Genomic DNA, 14,796 nt, shown 5'->3' with positions numbered 1-14,796 from the left:
TAGACGTTGGCACAGGTGCCGGGGCCTGAGACATCGCTACGCTCCACTGTCCTGCCTGAAGCCAGCAGCGGGGGGACGGAGGAGCGGAATAGCAGCATCACTCCTCCCGCTGCTGGCTTCATGCAGGACAGAGGAGCACAGCGATGTCTCAGGCCCCGGCGTCTATCCCTTTCCGGCTTCCGCCTCTCTAGTACAGCGGGTTCCAGGCGCCACATTCGGACTATAAGACGCACCCTTCTTTTCCCCCCAAATTTTGGGGAAAAAAAGTGCGTCTTATAGTCCGAAAAATACGGTAACACCCTCTTAATAGTATTAACTTCTGACTTGATTTTTTTCATTAATCTGTAGGTATTACTAGATTTGACCTTCTGGGTGACTTTGGACGTTTCAACTGGCTGGGAAATTTTTACTTGATCTTCCTGTACAACATCTTATTTGCCGGTCTTACCACACTTTGTTTAGTGAAGAAGTTTACCTGGGCCATGCAAGCTGAACTTATCCGTGCATTCGGTAAGATTTTTGTAGCACTGGACATGAAGTGCTTGGAGGTTGGGTAAGGGATCTCTGGATATCTGCAAAGGGTTGTCATACATAGGGCAGTTACCAAGAAGTCCTTTTGTAGTCTTTACTTAATCATCATTGTTGCTTATTAAGGTTACTTTTTTTTTTTTTTTTTTTCTCAGGGATTTTGTCAAAGGGCTAAGATTTAAGTATATCCATGTCTTGATGTACACCTGTCAGCCATTTTGTTCATAGTAGGGGCAGGTTCACATCTGCACCCGTGCACGCTTTAAGCAATCCTGCCGATTTCCGTCTTCTGCCCCGAGAAACTGGACAGGGGACGGAAACCCGGCAGTCAGTTTTCAAACCCATTCAAGTGAATGGGTTTGAGAAGTGAGTGCCTGTGAGCGTTTCGTACCTGTCAGCGGCAAAACCGTTTTTTTTTTAACCGGACACAAAGTCGGACATGCAGGACTTTATGTCCGGTTAAAAGAAAAACGGTTTCGCCGCAAACAGGTACAAAACACTCACGGGCGCTCACTTTTCAAACCCATTCACTTGAATGGGTTTGAGAACTGACTGCTGGGTTTCCATACCCTGTCCAGTTTCTCGGGGCAGAAGACGGAAACCCAGCAGGATTGCACAGATGTGATCCCGCCCTATGCAGTATTTTTCTGGAACTGTATTTTGAGCAGAAGAGCAATTATTTAATTACATACGAACACTATGGGCTAGCTGCTGTTTGTAAGATATGTAATACAGCACCTTCTTAGTCCTTCTCTTCTGTAGGGGGCAGTAGGAGATTAAATAATGTTATATCTGCCTCCTGTTGACATTGGAATGTTGTAGGGCTGATATTTTTCAGATTTCTGACTAAGCACATTTTGTGCATTGCCTGGTCCTGCCTAATCACTTTTTTCTTGTAAATCCATAGTAAAAATAAACTGTGTAATATATTTTACTTAAAAGGGACCCTGTTGCCATAACCCAGCATATCAACTCTGTCCCACAGATAGTAGGTTAGCATCAGCTGAAACAAACTGTGTTTTCGTTGCTGAGATATTGCTGTCTTTGTCCACGTGTAAATGAGGTCCTTGGACGAACAAGGGTGACATCTCGGCAATGTAGGCACAGATTCATAAAGGGAAAACACCATTTGATTCAGATGACCTAAACCTATCTATTTTTTGGAGTTGGGTTCTGGTGACGGGCTTCATTTAAGAAAAGTGCTCCTTTTTCATTTATTTGCTTGCTTTTGCTGCTGATCAGTTCTGTACAATAAAAGTATATGGAGAGGTGAGGGGGGAAAAGTAGGAGAGCTCCACAAAGCAGAGAGACATCTACATGGTAGAGAGACCGTAATTTCTGATACCCCAGCTATGATGTGAAGGAAAACTTATCTAGTCTTCTGATAGAAATTACCCCTTTAATTCTGTAGATGTATCTGTCTCTCCTTCCCCTCCCCTCTCCATAGACTGCATTGTAAATTTACCTGCTTGTGTGCGGAGTATGGACTAAAATTACTCGGATAACAAGCATTGTAAAGACAGGACTAATAGTTAGACACAAACACTCTCCTTCAGTAAATTACATTGCAAAGTTTGTTCTCCTCATCTTCACTGTTGTTTTATGTGACCCCCCCCCCCCCCAAAAAAAAAAAAAAAAAAAAAAAGTTTACTTTCACTTTAAGTTTTTTACTGCTCTATTTCTTTGTATAAAACTCCTATCTTTCAATGCGACAGGAGAGGATTTGACTTTCTAGCAAAAAAAAATAAAAATAGCAATAACCCTAATTTATTTGCAGATCTTTGTATCTTCCCTGATATACAAACATAGGTTCACCAACATTTTGTGGCTTAGAGTTAGAGCTTTTAAAGAAGCGTGTAGAGAGGATTTACAAAGTCCCTCTGTAGGATAAAGTGTGGGGGTATATTTACTGTCCTATCCACATTAATATTTACCTATTTTCTATGTAATTACTGGAAATCCTGTAGTCCTGTAATGTGTGTGCTGTTTTCTGAACACCTTTTTTTTTTTTTCTCTCTTCCCTTTTAGGATTGGACAGATTATCTCTGCCTGTGAACAGAATTCGTAGTCAAGGAAAAGCTTGATTTGCCTCCATGGAGTTGTCTTTCAGTATGGTGGGCACCTGGTATCCAGGTTCCATGGATGATCAGACTATCTGTTCAGATGTTGGTTCTAGCTTGATGGACTTGAGTGACGGCAGCGTCTCATGAATGGACTTCATGAGACCGGAACATTGGATTAGGCACACTGATGGATTTATCAGGATGAATTTGTTAGCATTTTCTTGATCGGGATGAAGATCTAATGTTCCAAAATAATCTGAGCCAGTTCTTGCCGGGGTGACATTTCCCCTCTGCACATTGCTTGAATATGATTTCTGCTGCTAAAGAGTAGGAAAGGAGTAGAAAGACTTGTATTGGCTTTCCTTTATTTTTTATTAAATATCTAATTTTTTAATAAAGGGTATGTTCGTTGATGGGGTGCGTGCAACCCCAAGCATTACTCCATGGACCACCCTAGTTTGGTTGTAGCAAAAGATTTGGAAGGTTTATTGACACTAATGTCACCATCTTGGATGGATGAAAGTGCTGGAAGTCAGTGGACTTGGGAGTCTCCTTCGCTCTACTTGCGCTTGTTTACATGAACTCCACTCCAGCCCATCGGGCGTCTTGTTGCCATCTCATTGCTGGTGTCATCCACTTGCAAGAGTTCACCAGTTTATTTTAAAGCCTATAAGCAAAGAGACTCTCGTGTTCCTCATATGAAGAGGGACTGGCTCCTGTTTGTCTTCTGTGTCTTTTCTACTCATTTCATTGAGATTTTTATGTGTTTGTACCTGGGTCTTGTCTGTTCTTGAATGTGTGTAATATGGCAGAGAGTTGTCCTGTACCTCTTGCAGCGTTTAGTCTGGATCTGTGAATATTTCTCATGCCGCGTCTTTCTCTATTTATTCGTCCCGCCAATGCCTTTGTAGACTTGCAGTATTTTGTGGCTATGTTCCATGTTTGTTAAGGAAGAACTTACTAAGTACTTGATGCACAGTGACTATCATAAAAATAACCTAAAATCACCTCTTAGGTTATGTTCACATTTGCGCCAGGGTCATTAGAGACTCGACGCAATGTCCGCCTAGAATTGGCACATTAAGAAGTCCTGCACACACAACGTTTTGTTCACCGCTTTTAGTTTTGAAACTACTGACACCATTAAAGTGAATGGGGTCTGTCGGGCTCCATGTATAACCACTATTTTAGCAGCCCACCTATCCGTTGTTCTGGTCCTCCAACGGGCCAGCACAGCAGGCACTAATGTGAACTTGGCGTTACCCTATAGTGTGAATCATAGCGATATAGGTCACATGAAATTCACTTTCTGTAGCTGCACACGGTGGTTGTAGTTCACCCCATCTCATATACACCCACCACTTTTTACATAGGTAAAAGATATTTTAACTAAAGGGAATTTTACCATATTCTGTTAGCTGGGATAAAGCCTCAGTATGGAGACATTACTTTATAGGAAATGGTAAACCAGCCATTATTATTTTATTCTTTTAGTTTAATCTGATTCTTCAGGTTACAGTTCTACGTTCACCATATCTGAATGTTTACTGAATAAAAAAAAAGTTTAAATAAAAGTCGCCTCATGGATAAAACATAAGTGTTAGTTACATTGATATGTAAGAGGCCATTATAAGTTGAGAGCTGTGTATAGATATCATAATGTTACAATGCAACTTATCATTAGCAAAGTAATATTTCATGATGTTCTTAGCAAGCGTAATGTATGGTTCTACATTTAAGAAAAAAACAAAAAAACCACAGATCAGTTATCGGAGCCTGTAAATACCACCATTAGGTGGCAGCAGACTGGATCAGGTTTTTTTCTTGCAAGTCACTGAGCCTTCTTTTTATGCAGTTTATTTTAGCTGTAGCTTTGCTTATAAGTGGGAACACAATGGCAATTCCTGCTAAAACTTGGCCTATTCACCCGTAGTAATTGTGGGGGAACAAAATGGCCTTAATTTGGGACTTAGAGGCCAAATTTTAACAGTCTATTATAGGAATTACCTGCACTTGATGCAAATATGGCTGCTCAGACCCATCCAGTGCTGGGGTACCTACTAGCTTCTCTTTACACCACCTTATAGATGTCTTAGAATAGAATTGTTTTTAGGCTGAGGCCACACATTGCAGAATATGCCGGGTTTGAAGTCAAAGCCAAGAATAGCTTTAGCAGAAAGGAGAAGTGTGTTTCCTTTTTATACTTTCCATTCCTTCTGAAGACTCTCCTTGCTTGACTCAAAATACCACAACAAAATCTGCAACATTGAAAACAAAAAATCAGCTTTTCCGCAATGTGTGGCCTCTTCCGGCAAGTGTTATATTTTATCGCAAGAGTAGTGTAGGCTACTATGGTCGTGTTCAGAAAGTTTGTCGCAGAAATGATCTCTCCTGTCACATTTATATGAATGGACTTTGTTTCTACAACAAATCTCTCTATACATGTACCCTAATCCAATTCTATCCTGTTTAATGATTTTTATTTAATTATTATTTTTATGTTAAACCACCAGGTTGTGTTTATGGAAGAGCCCCTTTAAAGACAAGTTATTCCCTGTCCAAAGATCGGATTGATAGGCATCCATCTGCATGTTGGTCATACCAGTGCGCCACAGCTACATCTATCTGCATGGAGTGACTGAAGAGGAGCTCAGTACTCTATTTCTGGCAGTGCAGACGTCTGTGTGACTGCTACTAATTTCAGACAGTGATACAAGTGAGCTCCTTTCTTGTAGATTACTTGGAGACCTGGCTTCTGCCCCCCTCCCCAGTGATCACAATTTGTTCCCTATCCTGTGGATAAATTGTCTTTGTTGGGCCAAAAACCTTTAATATTGAAAATGTGTGTTCAGTGTATTGCTTGCATTCTGAAGATCAGAAGATCACTACAGCCCCCTAGTGGCGGCTTTTGCTTACTGCAGATGGTTAGGAGAAATAATAAACTAGCCGCTGTCATACTGTGATAAATCTTATGTGCAATAATTAACCAAATCCACCACATTTATTATTGGCAATGTACTACATGTTTTCAATTTCCAAAAGTATCTCCTAGACTGTAGTTTGGGTGAATATTTACTCCATAGTTCTATCCGTGCATTCAGTGTTAGTGTGTTCATTGTAGTACAAAACCTGTGATCTCCAAGCTCTCTGTCCATGTCAGAGCCACCAGTCACCGTGTTATATGTAATTCCCCACTCTTGCCTGGCATTGGCTGCTGTGCTGTGTACTCCTCTGTTTGTGATTGGATAAATGACTGACAAATCTGTGGATTTAGTAACAAATATATATTTTTTATTTTGTATCTTTAGTTTCAGTAGTAGAAAATGGTATTATTTTGGCTAGAAAGAACACATCTATATCAGGAAGGAGAAAGTGAATTGTTGCCTTTCCTAGTGAGATCTTCCGTTACGTGTGATAGAAATCTGTTAGGTCTGGATGATATATGGTAGTGATGAATGTAAATTGGTGGGTATGTGTATAGTGAATATGTATGTACGGATGTAACAAAGTGTTAACTTGGCCCCTAATACATTAGATACGTTGCTGCATGAAACGTTAACTTGACCTTTACAATGGCTCTTGCAGTGTTAGGCCCCTTCACATGGCGTAAGCGTGCCGCTCATTTAGACACGTATACATGTGTCCGAGCGCGGCGCTTCAAAACAGAGCCCATTGATTTCAATGGGAAGCGCGCATATATTGGCATATACGGCGCTTCCCATTGAAATCAATGGGCTCTGTTTTGAAGCGCCACGCTCGGACACGTGTATACGTGTCTAAACGAGCGGCGCGCTTACGCCGTGTGAAGGGGCTCTTAAGCATCAAATTAAGGGTTGCTGCAGTAATGTATATAATGTGTTCAGGGGAGTTTCATACACACAATTCTGTTGAAAAATGCCACAAAAGGAATGGAAATAGAGGAAGAATGTATTTTTCCCCTCCTTCCAATTCTACCCTGGGATTAAAAAATATTGCAGTGGCGTTTTTTTTCAAAACTTTGTGAAACTACACTTGACAGAGTCCCATCTGTGTGCAGGCTGTGGTACCCAGCCCAAACTGAGCTGTGTGCATAGGAGTCACTGTATCATAGACAGTTCTGATGCAGTGATCTCCCGAACGGCCCGATCGCTACAGTAATAAACTGATGGGTGTTATGTCACTGTAGCGATTGGGTCATTCAGGATCTCACTGCATCCGAACTGACTATGGTGCCACAACGCCTGTGCACATGGCCCAATTCATGGACTGTTTTCCATGGACGGGACTCGGTCATGTGCAAGGACCCTAAGGCAAATTTGTCATTGGTTTTTAACTACTTCATTGGTCCATTGTGAAAGTTACTTGAAAACGGACTAAAAATAGGACATGTCTTATTTAACAGTCTAATAAAAAATAATGCATGCCATCATTCTAAAAACTGACATTAAGAAAGTTATGCATTGTTCTATCTGTATGTACTATACGGTGACATGTTCCTATTTTGTATGAAAAAAAAAAGATAAGCAATATGTTTGGTTGTAAAATGCTTGATGTATATGAAGTGGCTCTCCTGCAGTTTTTGGGTTTATCCAGATTTTAGATACTATATGCTGTGAAATCAGATAACATGAGGGGGTTTTTATATATGTACAAGGTGAGAAGTTTATTTGCACTTTGCAGCAGGATTTGCCTATAGATTATATATACATATATATAAAGCTGGATGTACCCAGGGTTGTATCGGCAGACTACTACCCAGTATTTATTACATAGTACTGAACCTTCCACGTTCTGGAATTGGTTTTCCTTCAGTGCTGCCTTCTGCTGTTTACCTAAATATTCAATTTGGGTTTGCTAGCATAGGCCATACATCAAAATCCATCAATGAATAGTGGTGAGAGGTGTCCCAGCACATTGTACTTTATTCCCCATATTGGTTGTCTGTATACAACACAGACTAAGGATACCCAATTGTGTACATGGGGTACACAGCCAGAAGGAAAGCTACCGAGGGGTTTCCTTTATGGTGCAATAAATAGAACTGAATTGTGAAACCATTAAAGGTGAACAACCGTACATACATGTTATACAGCCCCAAGGTATAGCTAGTATGCTGGGATTTGTAGTCGCCACAGGCTGGATGTGCTGATCAGGGAATGCCGAAGAGAAAGGATACTATAGATTGTTTGGATGTATATTGATTGATGTCTGTATATTTTTGTTTTGTTAAAAGCATTTAACTTTTTTTTCAACCAATTAAAATCTCCTCCTGTTTTGTATGTGGCTGTTTTTCCTTTTTTTTTCTTTTCTCCAAAATAGGTAAAATCATGTAGCGTTTACCAATGAGACCTATTGGGTTACCAAGTCTACATCCTGCTGTATGTCTAATCTACTAGTTTTAGTAGTAAAGTAGCACACTGCAGCTTAAAAAAAATTGATAAAGCTATAAAAACCCTATAGTATTGTGGTACAAAATGGTAAGGATTAGAAAAACTTGGCTGCTTTCTTTCAGAAATTATGCCACATCTTATTTATAGTTTGTGTCTGGTATTGCAGCTTGACATCATTTTAGGTGAATGGGTTTGAGATGCAATACCAGACACGACCTATTGATGGGGTGTTGCAGAATATATAATATATGTTGTGCTTCCCCGAAAATAAGACAGTGTCTTATATTAAATTGTCGTCCTAAATATAAGACCTGTCTTATTTTCGGGGGATGTCTTATTACAACCGGCAGTCATGCCGGCACTTCCTTAGCGGATCGTCAGCATGACTGCTGGTTGTAGGGAGGGGGGGGGGGAGGTATGATACTTACCTATCCCATCTTCCTAGCAGCGCTGGTGCTGCTGTTTGTCCCGGCAGTGGTGGGCAGGGCTTAGAGAGCATTTTGTGACCGGGGCTTAGCGATTCTCAATTGACTGACAGCATGTATGCTGGTTGCTGCCTCTGGGACAAGCTGGGAGAGCTCATCCTACAGCAGCAGGGACAGTGAACAGAACAGCAGAGGCAGCAGCCGGATTTCCTGTGCAATTCAACAGAAACACCCCCAATATATATATTGTAACGGGGTCCAGCTCGCACGGTTGGGGAACGGCAATGACACAGTTCAGAAAGTCAGTGGGTTTAAAATCCAGGGGTGTATTATTCACAAAAAAACACCAAGCAAACAAAAGAAAACCTAGGCCTGTCCGGCCCTAGCGATACACTTGGCATACCTTACTAACCTAGTGCAGGTCGAGACACACATCAGCAGATGTAGCAGCAAAACGTCCTCAGCTGTCCCAGGAGTGTTTTCCTCTCACACTCTGGCTGTGTCAGTACCAGCCCTCCTTTACTAGGCTTCCTTCACCAGTAATAGCCATGAGGAAGCCTCACCTGTGAGTACCTGGGACTCAGGGAAAAACCCGTGGTGGAGTAGGGGTGTGGACTGGAAGGCTCCCACTACCAACCTGCCCTCCAGTCTAGAAAAACCATCCCATGATATGGAAAAAGAGCCCTAGCAGACTGTTCTACTAGAGCATAAATTATCGCTCTGGCGTTCCTTTATCTCACCTGGCTGAGGAAACCAGGCTAGATATTGTAACATCTCTGCCTGTTCATGTCACTGCGCCACCCTCTGCTCGTATGCGGCGGTGCAGGAGGCGTGTGCAGTTTAGTTCCTTGCTTAGAGTTTTTAGTTGCACTGTGTGAACGCGGCACTAGTTCTTTACTTGAATTTGCACCACACCCGTCTTCTTCCCTTGTCTGCCTATGACCATGAAGTAGTTAAATTTGGTCTTGCCCTGTGATTGACAGCCTGCCTTCCTGTCAGGTCCAGGGCGGGTTCATCCTCCCCTATTTAGTCTTTGCTCACATTCACAATGGTGTCTGTTATTGCCTCGTGCTTGCTGGCTTTCTCTTGCTGTTATTTTATTTGTCCTATCCTGACCATGGCTTTTCCTATTGACTATTCTTTTGGACTTTTATTTGGCAATGCATTGCTCAACTGTTACTGAACCCTTGACTAGCTGACCTCCCTTTGTTGTTGTTTGTCTTATCTGCGTTTTGTGAGTAACATATATAGGAAGGAATTGTCTCCAAGTTGCTGCCTATTACATAGGATAGGGCCTGGCAAGAGGAAGGGACAGTGAGGGGCTTCAGTTTAGGGCTCACTGTCTCTTGTGACCCTTCCTCAAGGGTTCTCCAGCAGCTACTGGGGAATTGTCATCTAAGCATGTTGCCAGACTAATTCCTCCAACAGGCTAACAACTGCCATCCAGTCCACACCCACCAGGAGCACACTCTCCAAGGTCTGGGACACGTTAATGGCACCCCCTGGCCTAACTACTGCCACTGAGGGGCCTAGTATCACCAGGAGGGACAAGTATAGGCGAATGTTGCGGGAGTACCTGGCCAACCCCAGCCCTGTCCTCTCCGATCTCTCTGCGCCCTACATTTAGTGGGTCTCCAAGTTGGATTTGGGGCTGGAACTTGCGCTCTACGCACTGGAGGTCCTTTCCTGCCTTGATGCCAGCGTGCTATCGGAAAATGTCTTCAGCGCAGCCAGTGGCATCATCACGGATAAGCACAGCCAGCTGACAGTGCTGACCGGCTGACGCTGATCAAAATGAACAGCCACTGGATAGACCCATCATTTTCACGTCCAGCAGTGTCAAGCACCCTGACATGAAGTTTGATGTGTGTGCTCACCCTCTACAATTCTTCCTCCTCCTCATACTCTTCCACCATCAGCGTTGCACAATTCTGCTCCTACTAGGTTCAATTCACACTAACTCTTCTGGTTAGAGGCTCAATCCACCCTGATTCCCTCAACTGTGCTGGTTGGAAGCTCATTATAAAGTCATGCCAAGTAACACACTGGCACAAGTAACACACTGGCACACATGGTTGCTTTTCAAGAAACAAAGGCATAGTTCACATCATGGAGAACAAACAATAATGTATTTTTGCAATCCTTGACGCCCGGTATAAGTTACAAATCTCATCCTTTGTTCTGGTACAGGAGAGGAAAAAAATCTCACAAATGATATGTTTATATGGAGGCAGGCTAAGCAGCAAAAAAGGTGGCGACAGGCAGAGGCATGGACAGGGGTGATGTATAGCAGGGAAAGCAGTGTAAATGTGGAGGTGAGCTAAGCAGGAAAAAAGGTGGCTAGAGGCAGAGGCATGTCCAGAGGCAGCAAGGCCAAAAATTTTCCGTGTACTAACCACTCATGCAAAACTCGCCCATGTTGCCAGACTTATGCGAGATCTCTCCGTGTCTTTGAGGAATCCGCCAAGAGGGTCAGCTGTGACGACGCATTAGTGATTTTAACAATCCCGCTCCTGTGTGTGATGCGAGCATCCCTCATCACCATCAAGGATAACGCATTGTACACTGAGGAGTCAGGCATAGGAGCAGAACCATTCTAGCAGGATATTCAGTGCACACTGCTGTCCGCTTCACAGCGTATATTGATGGAGGAAGAGGAGGATGACGAAGTGGCAGTTGATCTCATTGTCACACAGGAGGCTAGCGGCACCTCCTGGCCAGAATACCGCCACTGAGGTGCCTACTGTCACCAGTTACAAATTTAGTGCGGTTTGCACACTTTACAAGTCTAAACTGAGTAGGGGCTCTGAAAAGAGCAACCTTACCACCTTTTGCGTGCGCTGTCATTTGGAAGGCAAGCCCTGGGCTCAGTGGGAGAGGGCAAACGCAGGACAATCATCGCCCGGCGTTGCCGACACTGCCTCTTCCACTGTTTACAGTGCTGGTGCTGCAGTCCAGACCACCAGCCTGGAGACCTCCATATTTGTCTCTGATACTCTGGGGAAAGCCTCTCTGAAAGCCTACTCCTGCGCTGCAACCTCCACCTCAGCTACGAGCTGGAAACGCAGTAACACTGGCATGGGGAGATGTCAGCAGGCCGTGCTGAAGCTCATCAGCTTGGGGGACAGACAGCACACTGCCACCGAGGTGAGGAATGCCTTCCTGGATGATATGGCAATATGGTTTTCACCGCTGCACCTGGGCCCAGGCATGTTTGCGTATGTGATAATGGCCGGAACCTGCTAGCAGATCTGGATTGTCCAAAAATGTGATTGAGCTTATATAGCGTGACTGAATTGCTGTGTATCACACTTAGCTTTTGGGGGGTAGACCCTTAAAAATTGGATTGACCTGATATAGCGTGATTGAATTGCTGTGTCTCCCACTTAGCTTCGGTGGGTACAGCATCAAAAACAGGTTTGACCATACATGGCCTGACTGAATGAACGGCTGTGTCTGCCACTTAGCTTTGGGGGTTAGAGCCTTAAAAATTGGATTGACCTGATGTAGCATGATTGAATTGCTGTGTATCCCACTTAGCTTCGGGGGGTACAGCATTAAAAACAGGTTTGAGCCTACTTGGCCTGACTGAATGAACGGCTGTCTCCTACTTAGCTTTGGGGGGTACAGCTTGGGAAAACTGTATGTCGCGTATATGGACTGAATGAATTGCTGTGTCTCCCACCTAGGTTTTGGGGGTACACACCGTGAAAAACTGGATTGAGCGTACATAGCCTGACTGAATTTGTGTCTCCCACCTAGGTTTTGGAGGTATACACCATCGATATCTGGATTGAGCGTACATAGCCTGACTGAATTTCTGTGTCTTCCACCTAGGTTTTGGGGGTACACACCCTGGATATCTGGATTGAGTGTACATAGCCGGACGTAATTGCTCTGTATCCCTGTTTTGGGGTTACACACTGCCTGAAAAGCTGGGTTCAGCCTATATGGCTAGACTGATTTGTTCTGTATCCCTGTTAGGTGTTTGGGGGGGGGGGGGGGGGACACTGCCTGCAAAGCTGGGTTGAGTGAATCTGGCTGGACTGATTTGCTCTGTATCCCTGTAAGGTGTTTGGGGGGACACTGCCTGCAAAGCTGGGTTCAGTATATCTGGCTGGACTGATTTGCTCTGTATCCCTGTTTTGGGGTTAGACACTGCCTGCAAAGCTGGTTTGAGCGTATCTGGCTGCACTGAATTGGTCTGTATCCCTGTTAGGTGTTTGGGGGGACACTGCCTCCAAAGCTGGGTCCTGCGTATCTGGCTGGACTGATTTGCTCTGTATCCCTGTTAGATGTTTGGGGGGACACTGCCTGCAAAGCTGGGTTGAGTGAATCTGGCTGGACTGATTTGCTCTGTATCCCTGTAAGGTGTTTGGGGGGACACTGCCTGCAAAGCTGGGTTCAGTATATCTGGCTGGACTGATTTGCTCTGTATCCCTGTTTTGGGGTTAGACACTGCCTGCAAAGCTGGTTTGAGCGTATGTGGCTGCACTGAATTGGTCTGTATCCCTGTTAGGTGTTTGGGGGGACACTGCCTCCAAAGCTGGGTCCTGCGTATCTGGCTGGACTGATTTGCTCTGTATCCCTGTTAGATGTTTGGGGGGACACTGCTTGCAAAGCTGGGTTCAGCGTATCTGACTGGACTGAATTGCTCCGTATCCCTGATCTCCCGTTGAAATCTCGACTCCTCTCCATGCAGTATATAGCTCTGAAAAGAGCTGTTGTTGTTCTTCAGTTTTTCCCTAACTACTAGAAGTTATCTAGCCCTCAGCAGATTTCTCTCTCTCCCTATTTCTCACCGCAAATGACACGAAGAGTGTGCTGTCTATTCTTATAAATGGGAGGTCACATGTTTTCAGCAGCCAATGTTTTTTTTTTTCAATGCCTCCGCTGTCGTAGTTCCTGTCCCACCTGCCCTGCACAGTTATTGGTGCAAAAAAAGCACCAGGGAAGGTGGGAGGGGATACAAATTTTTACTGCGTATGCCGTGTGGTATTCGATTGCAAACGAATGACCTGATATTCGGTCCTATAGGACCTATTCGATAGAACGGTGTTCGCTCATCTCTAATTGATAACCCTTATATGGGGCACACCGGGGTTAAAGGGGTATTCCCAAATGGCTTGTTCAACAACCTGCATGCTGTCTGCTCTGTTCGCTTCCTGGTTTTCTCTGTGAATTGGTGGGCTGGGTTTCACTTGCTGTCTCCCAGACAAAGCTCTGCTATCTCTCTTCATAGCAGTACATGTTTGCAGTCAGTATTGAGGGATGGTTGTAAATAAATTAGCACAGTATTACTGAAAGATGCACAATATGAAGCTGATGTAGCAGAGCTGGATTTGATAGGGGTCGAGAATCCCAAATTTACATGCTACAGGAACAAGAGTCAGCTTGCAATGAACTCTGTTTTAGGTCTGTGTTACATACAGAAATAACAGACTCCCTGTCTCAGCCCTGATCAGCATACATTAATTAGCAGACTGATAACTGGAAGAGGGAGATAAACAACTCAGAAATACAAGCTGTCCCGAGTCCTGAGCTCTCAGCCCCCCTTCCCCTCCTGAGAGCAGGGAGCTACGTCACTTGACCTGGGTGGAGAGATAAGATCATCCCCTGGTCCGTAATTATGGAAACGGGTGTAAACAATGAAGTGAATAATCTCAGATAGCGGCCAAACAAAGCAGTTTTGATGAAGCAATGTATTTAGGAAAAGTCTTAAATCCACATAAACTAGCAGTATAGATAGGATCTTTGAGATGGGACAACCCCTTTAATGTGAGGGACATGATGGTGTTAAATGCTATTAATGTGAGGCACATGGTGTTACTAAAACTAAATTAATAACCCCAAATGCCTGACATTACTAGGAATAGTAACCCCAGTATGTACCTGTGTGTTTTACTTTCACTTTCAGCTCTCCTCGATGCAGACACAGGAGCAGGGACCTGCCGCCTCCCGGGCTTTCATCTCTCTTGCTATTGAAGGGGGGGTTGTCCTATATCATTACTGTAGCAACCACTGAAGCACATGCTCCCTTCACTTAATTTATGCAGTCCTGTGCTGCATGACTCAAGTATGAGCCAAGGGGGGCTTTTTCAGCATAAAAACTGTGCTGGAAAAAGTCGGATTATACTCGAGTATATACAGTAGTGTTTTCTTTTTGTTTTGTTTTTTAAACAGACTAACAAGAAAGAAAGAATTCAGCAAGTCCATGTGTTTGTGATAAAGACAACACAGAAGCAGAAGTCACTGTTGTGTGAATGAGCCTTAAGGGTGAGACTTGGACCGTTTGCATACTGGATTTCCCAGCCTACACATTATACTGGGGACAATGAATCCTACAATTATATTTATGTATAATTGTAGGAGTCACTGTCTCCCAGCAACATGCTGTCCTGTAGTGATTAA

The 14,796-nt window shown here is 43.8% G+C and overlaps 1 protein-coding gene across 1 annotated transcript in view; it reads left to right on the top strand.

Annotated features, from left to right (window-relative positions):
* The window catches only part of LMBR1L (limb development membrane protein 1 like), a 43,183-nt gene extending 35,334 nt beyond the window's left edge, over positions 1-7,849 (top strand). Inside the window, exons 16-17 of the mRNA XM_075265563.1 lie at positions 349-510; positions 2,557-7,849. Coding sequence (XP_075121664.1) covers positions 349-510; positions 2,557-2,612 — 218 coding nt within the window. The 3' untranslated portion in view covers positions 2,613-7,849. The remainder of the gene's footprint in view (positions 1-348; positions 511-2,556) is intronic.
* The last annotated feature ends 6,947 nt before the right edge of the window (positions 7,850-14,796 follow it).

The sequence above is a fragment of the Leptodactylus fuscus genome, chromosome 2 (genome assembly GCF_031893055.1).
Source record: "Leptodactylus fuscus isolate aLepFus1 chromosome 2, aLepFus1.hap2, whole genome shotgun sequence".
Lineage (NCBI taxonomy): Eukaryota > Metazoa > Chordata > Amphibia > Anura > Leptodactylidae > Leptodactylus > Leptodactylus fuscus.
The sequence above is the reverse complement of the archived record's forward strand: the minus strand, read 5'-3'. Positions and strand labels throughout refer to the sequence as shown.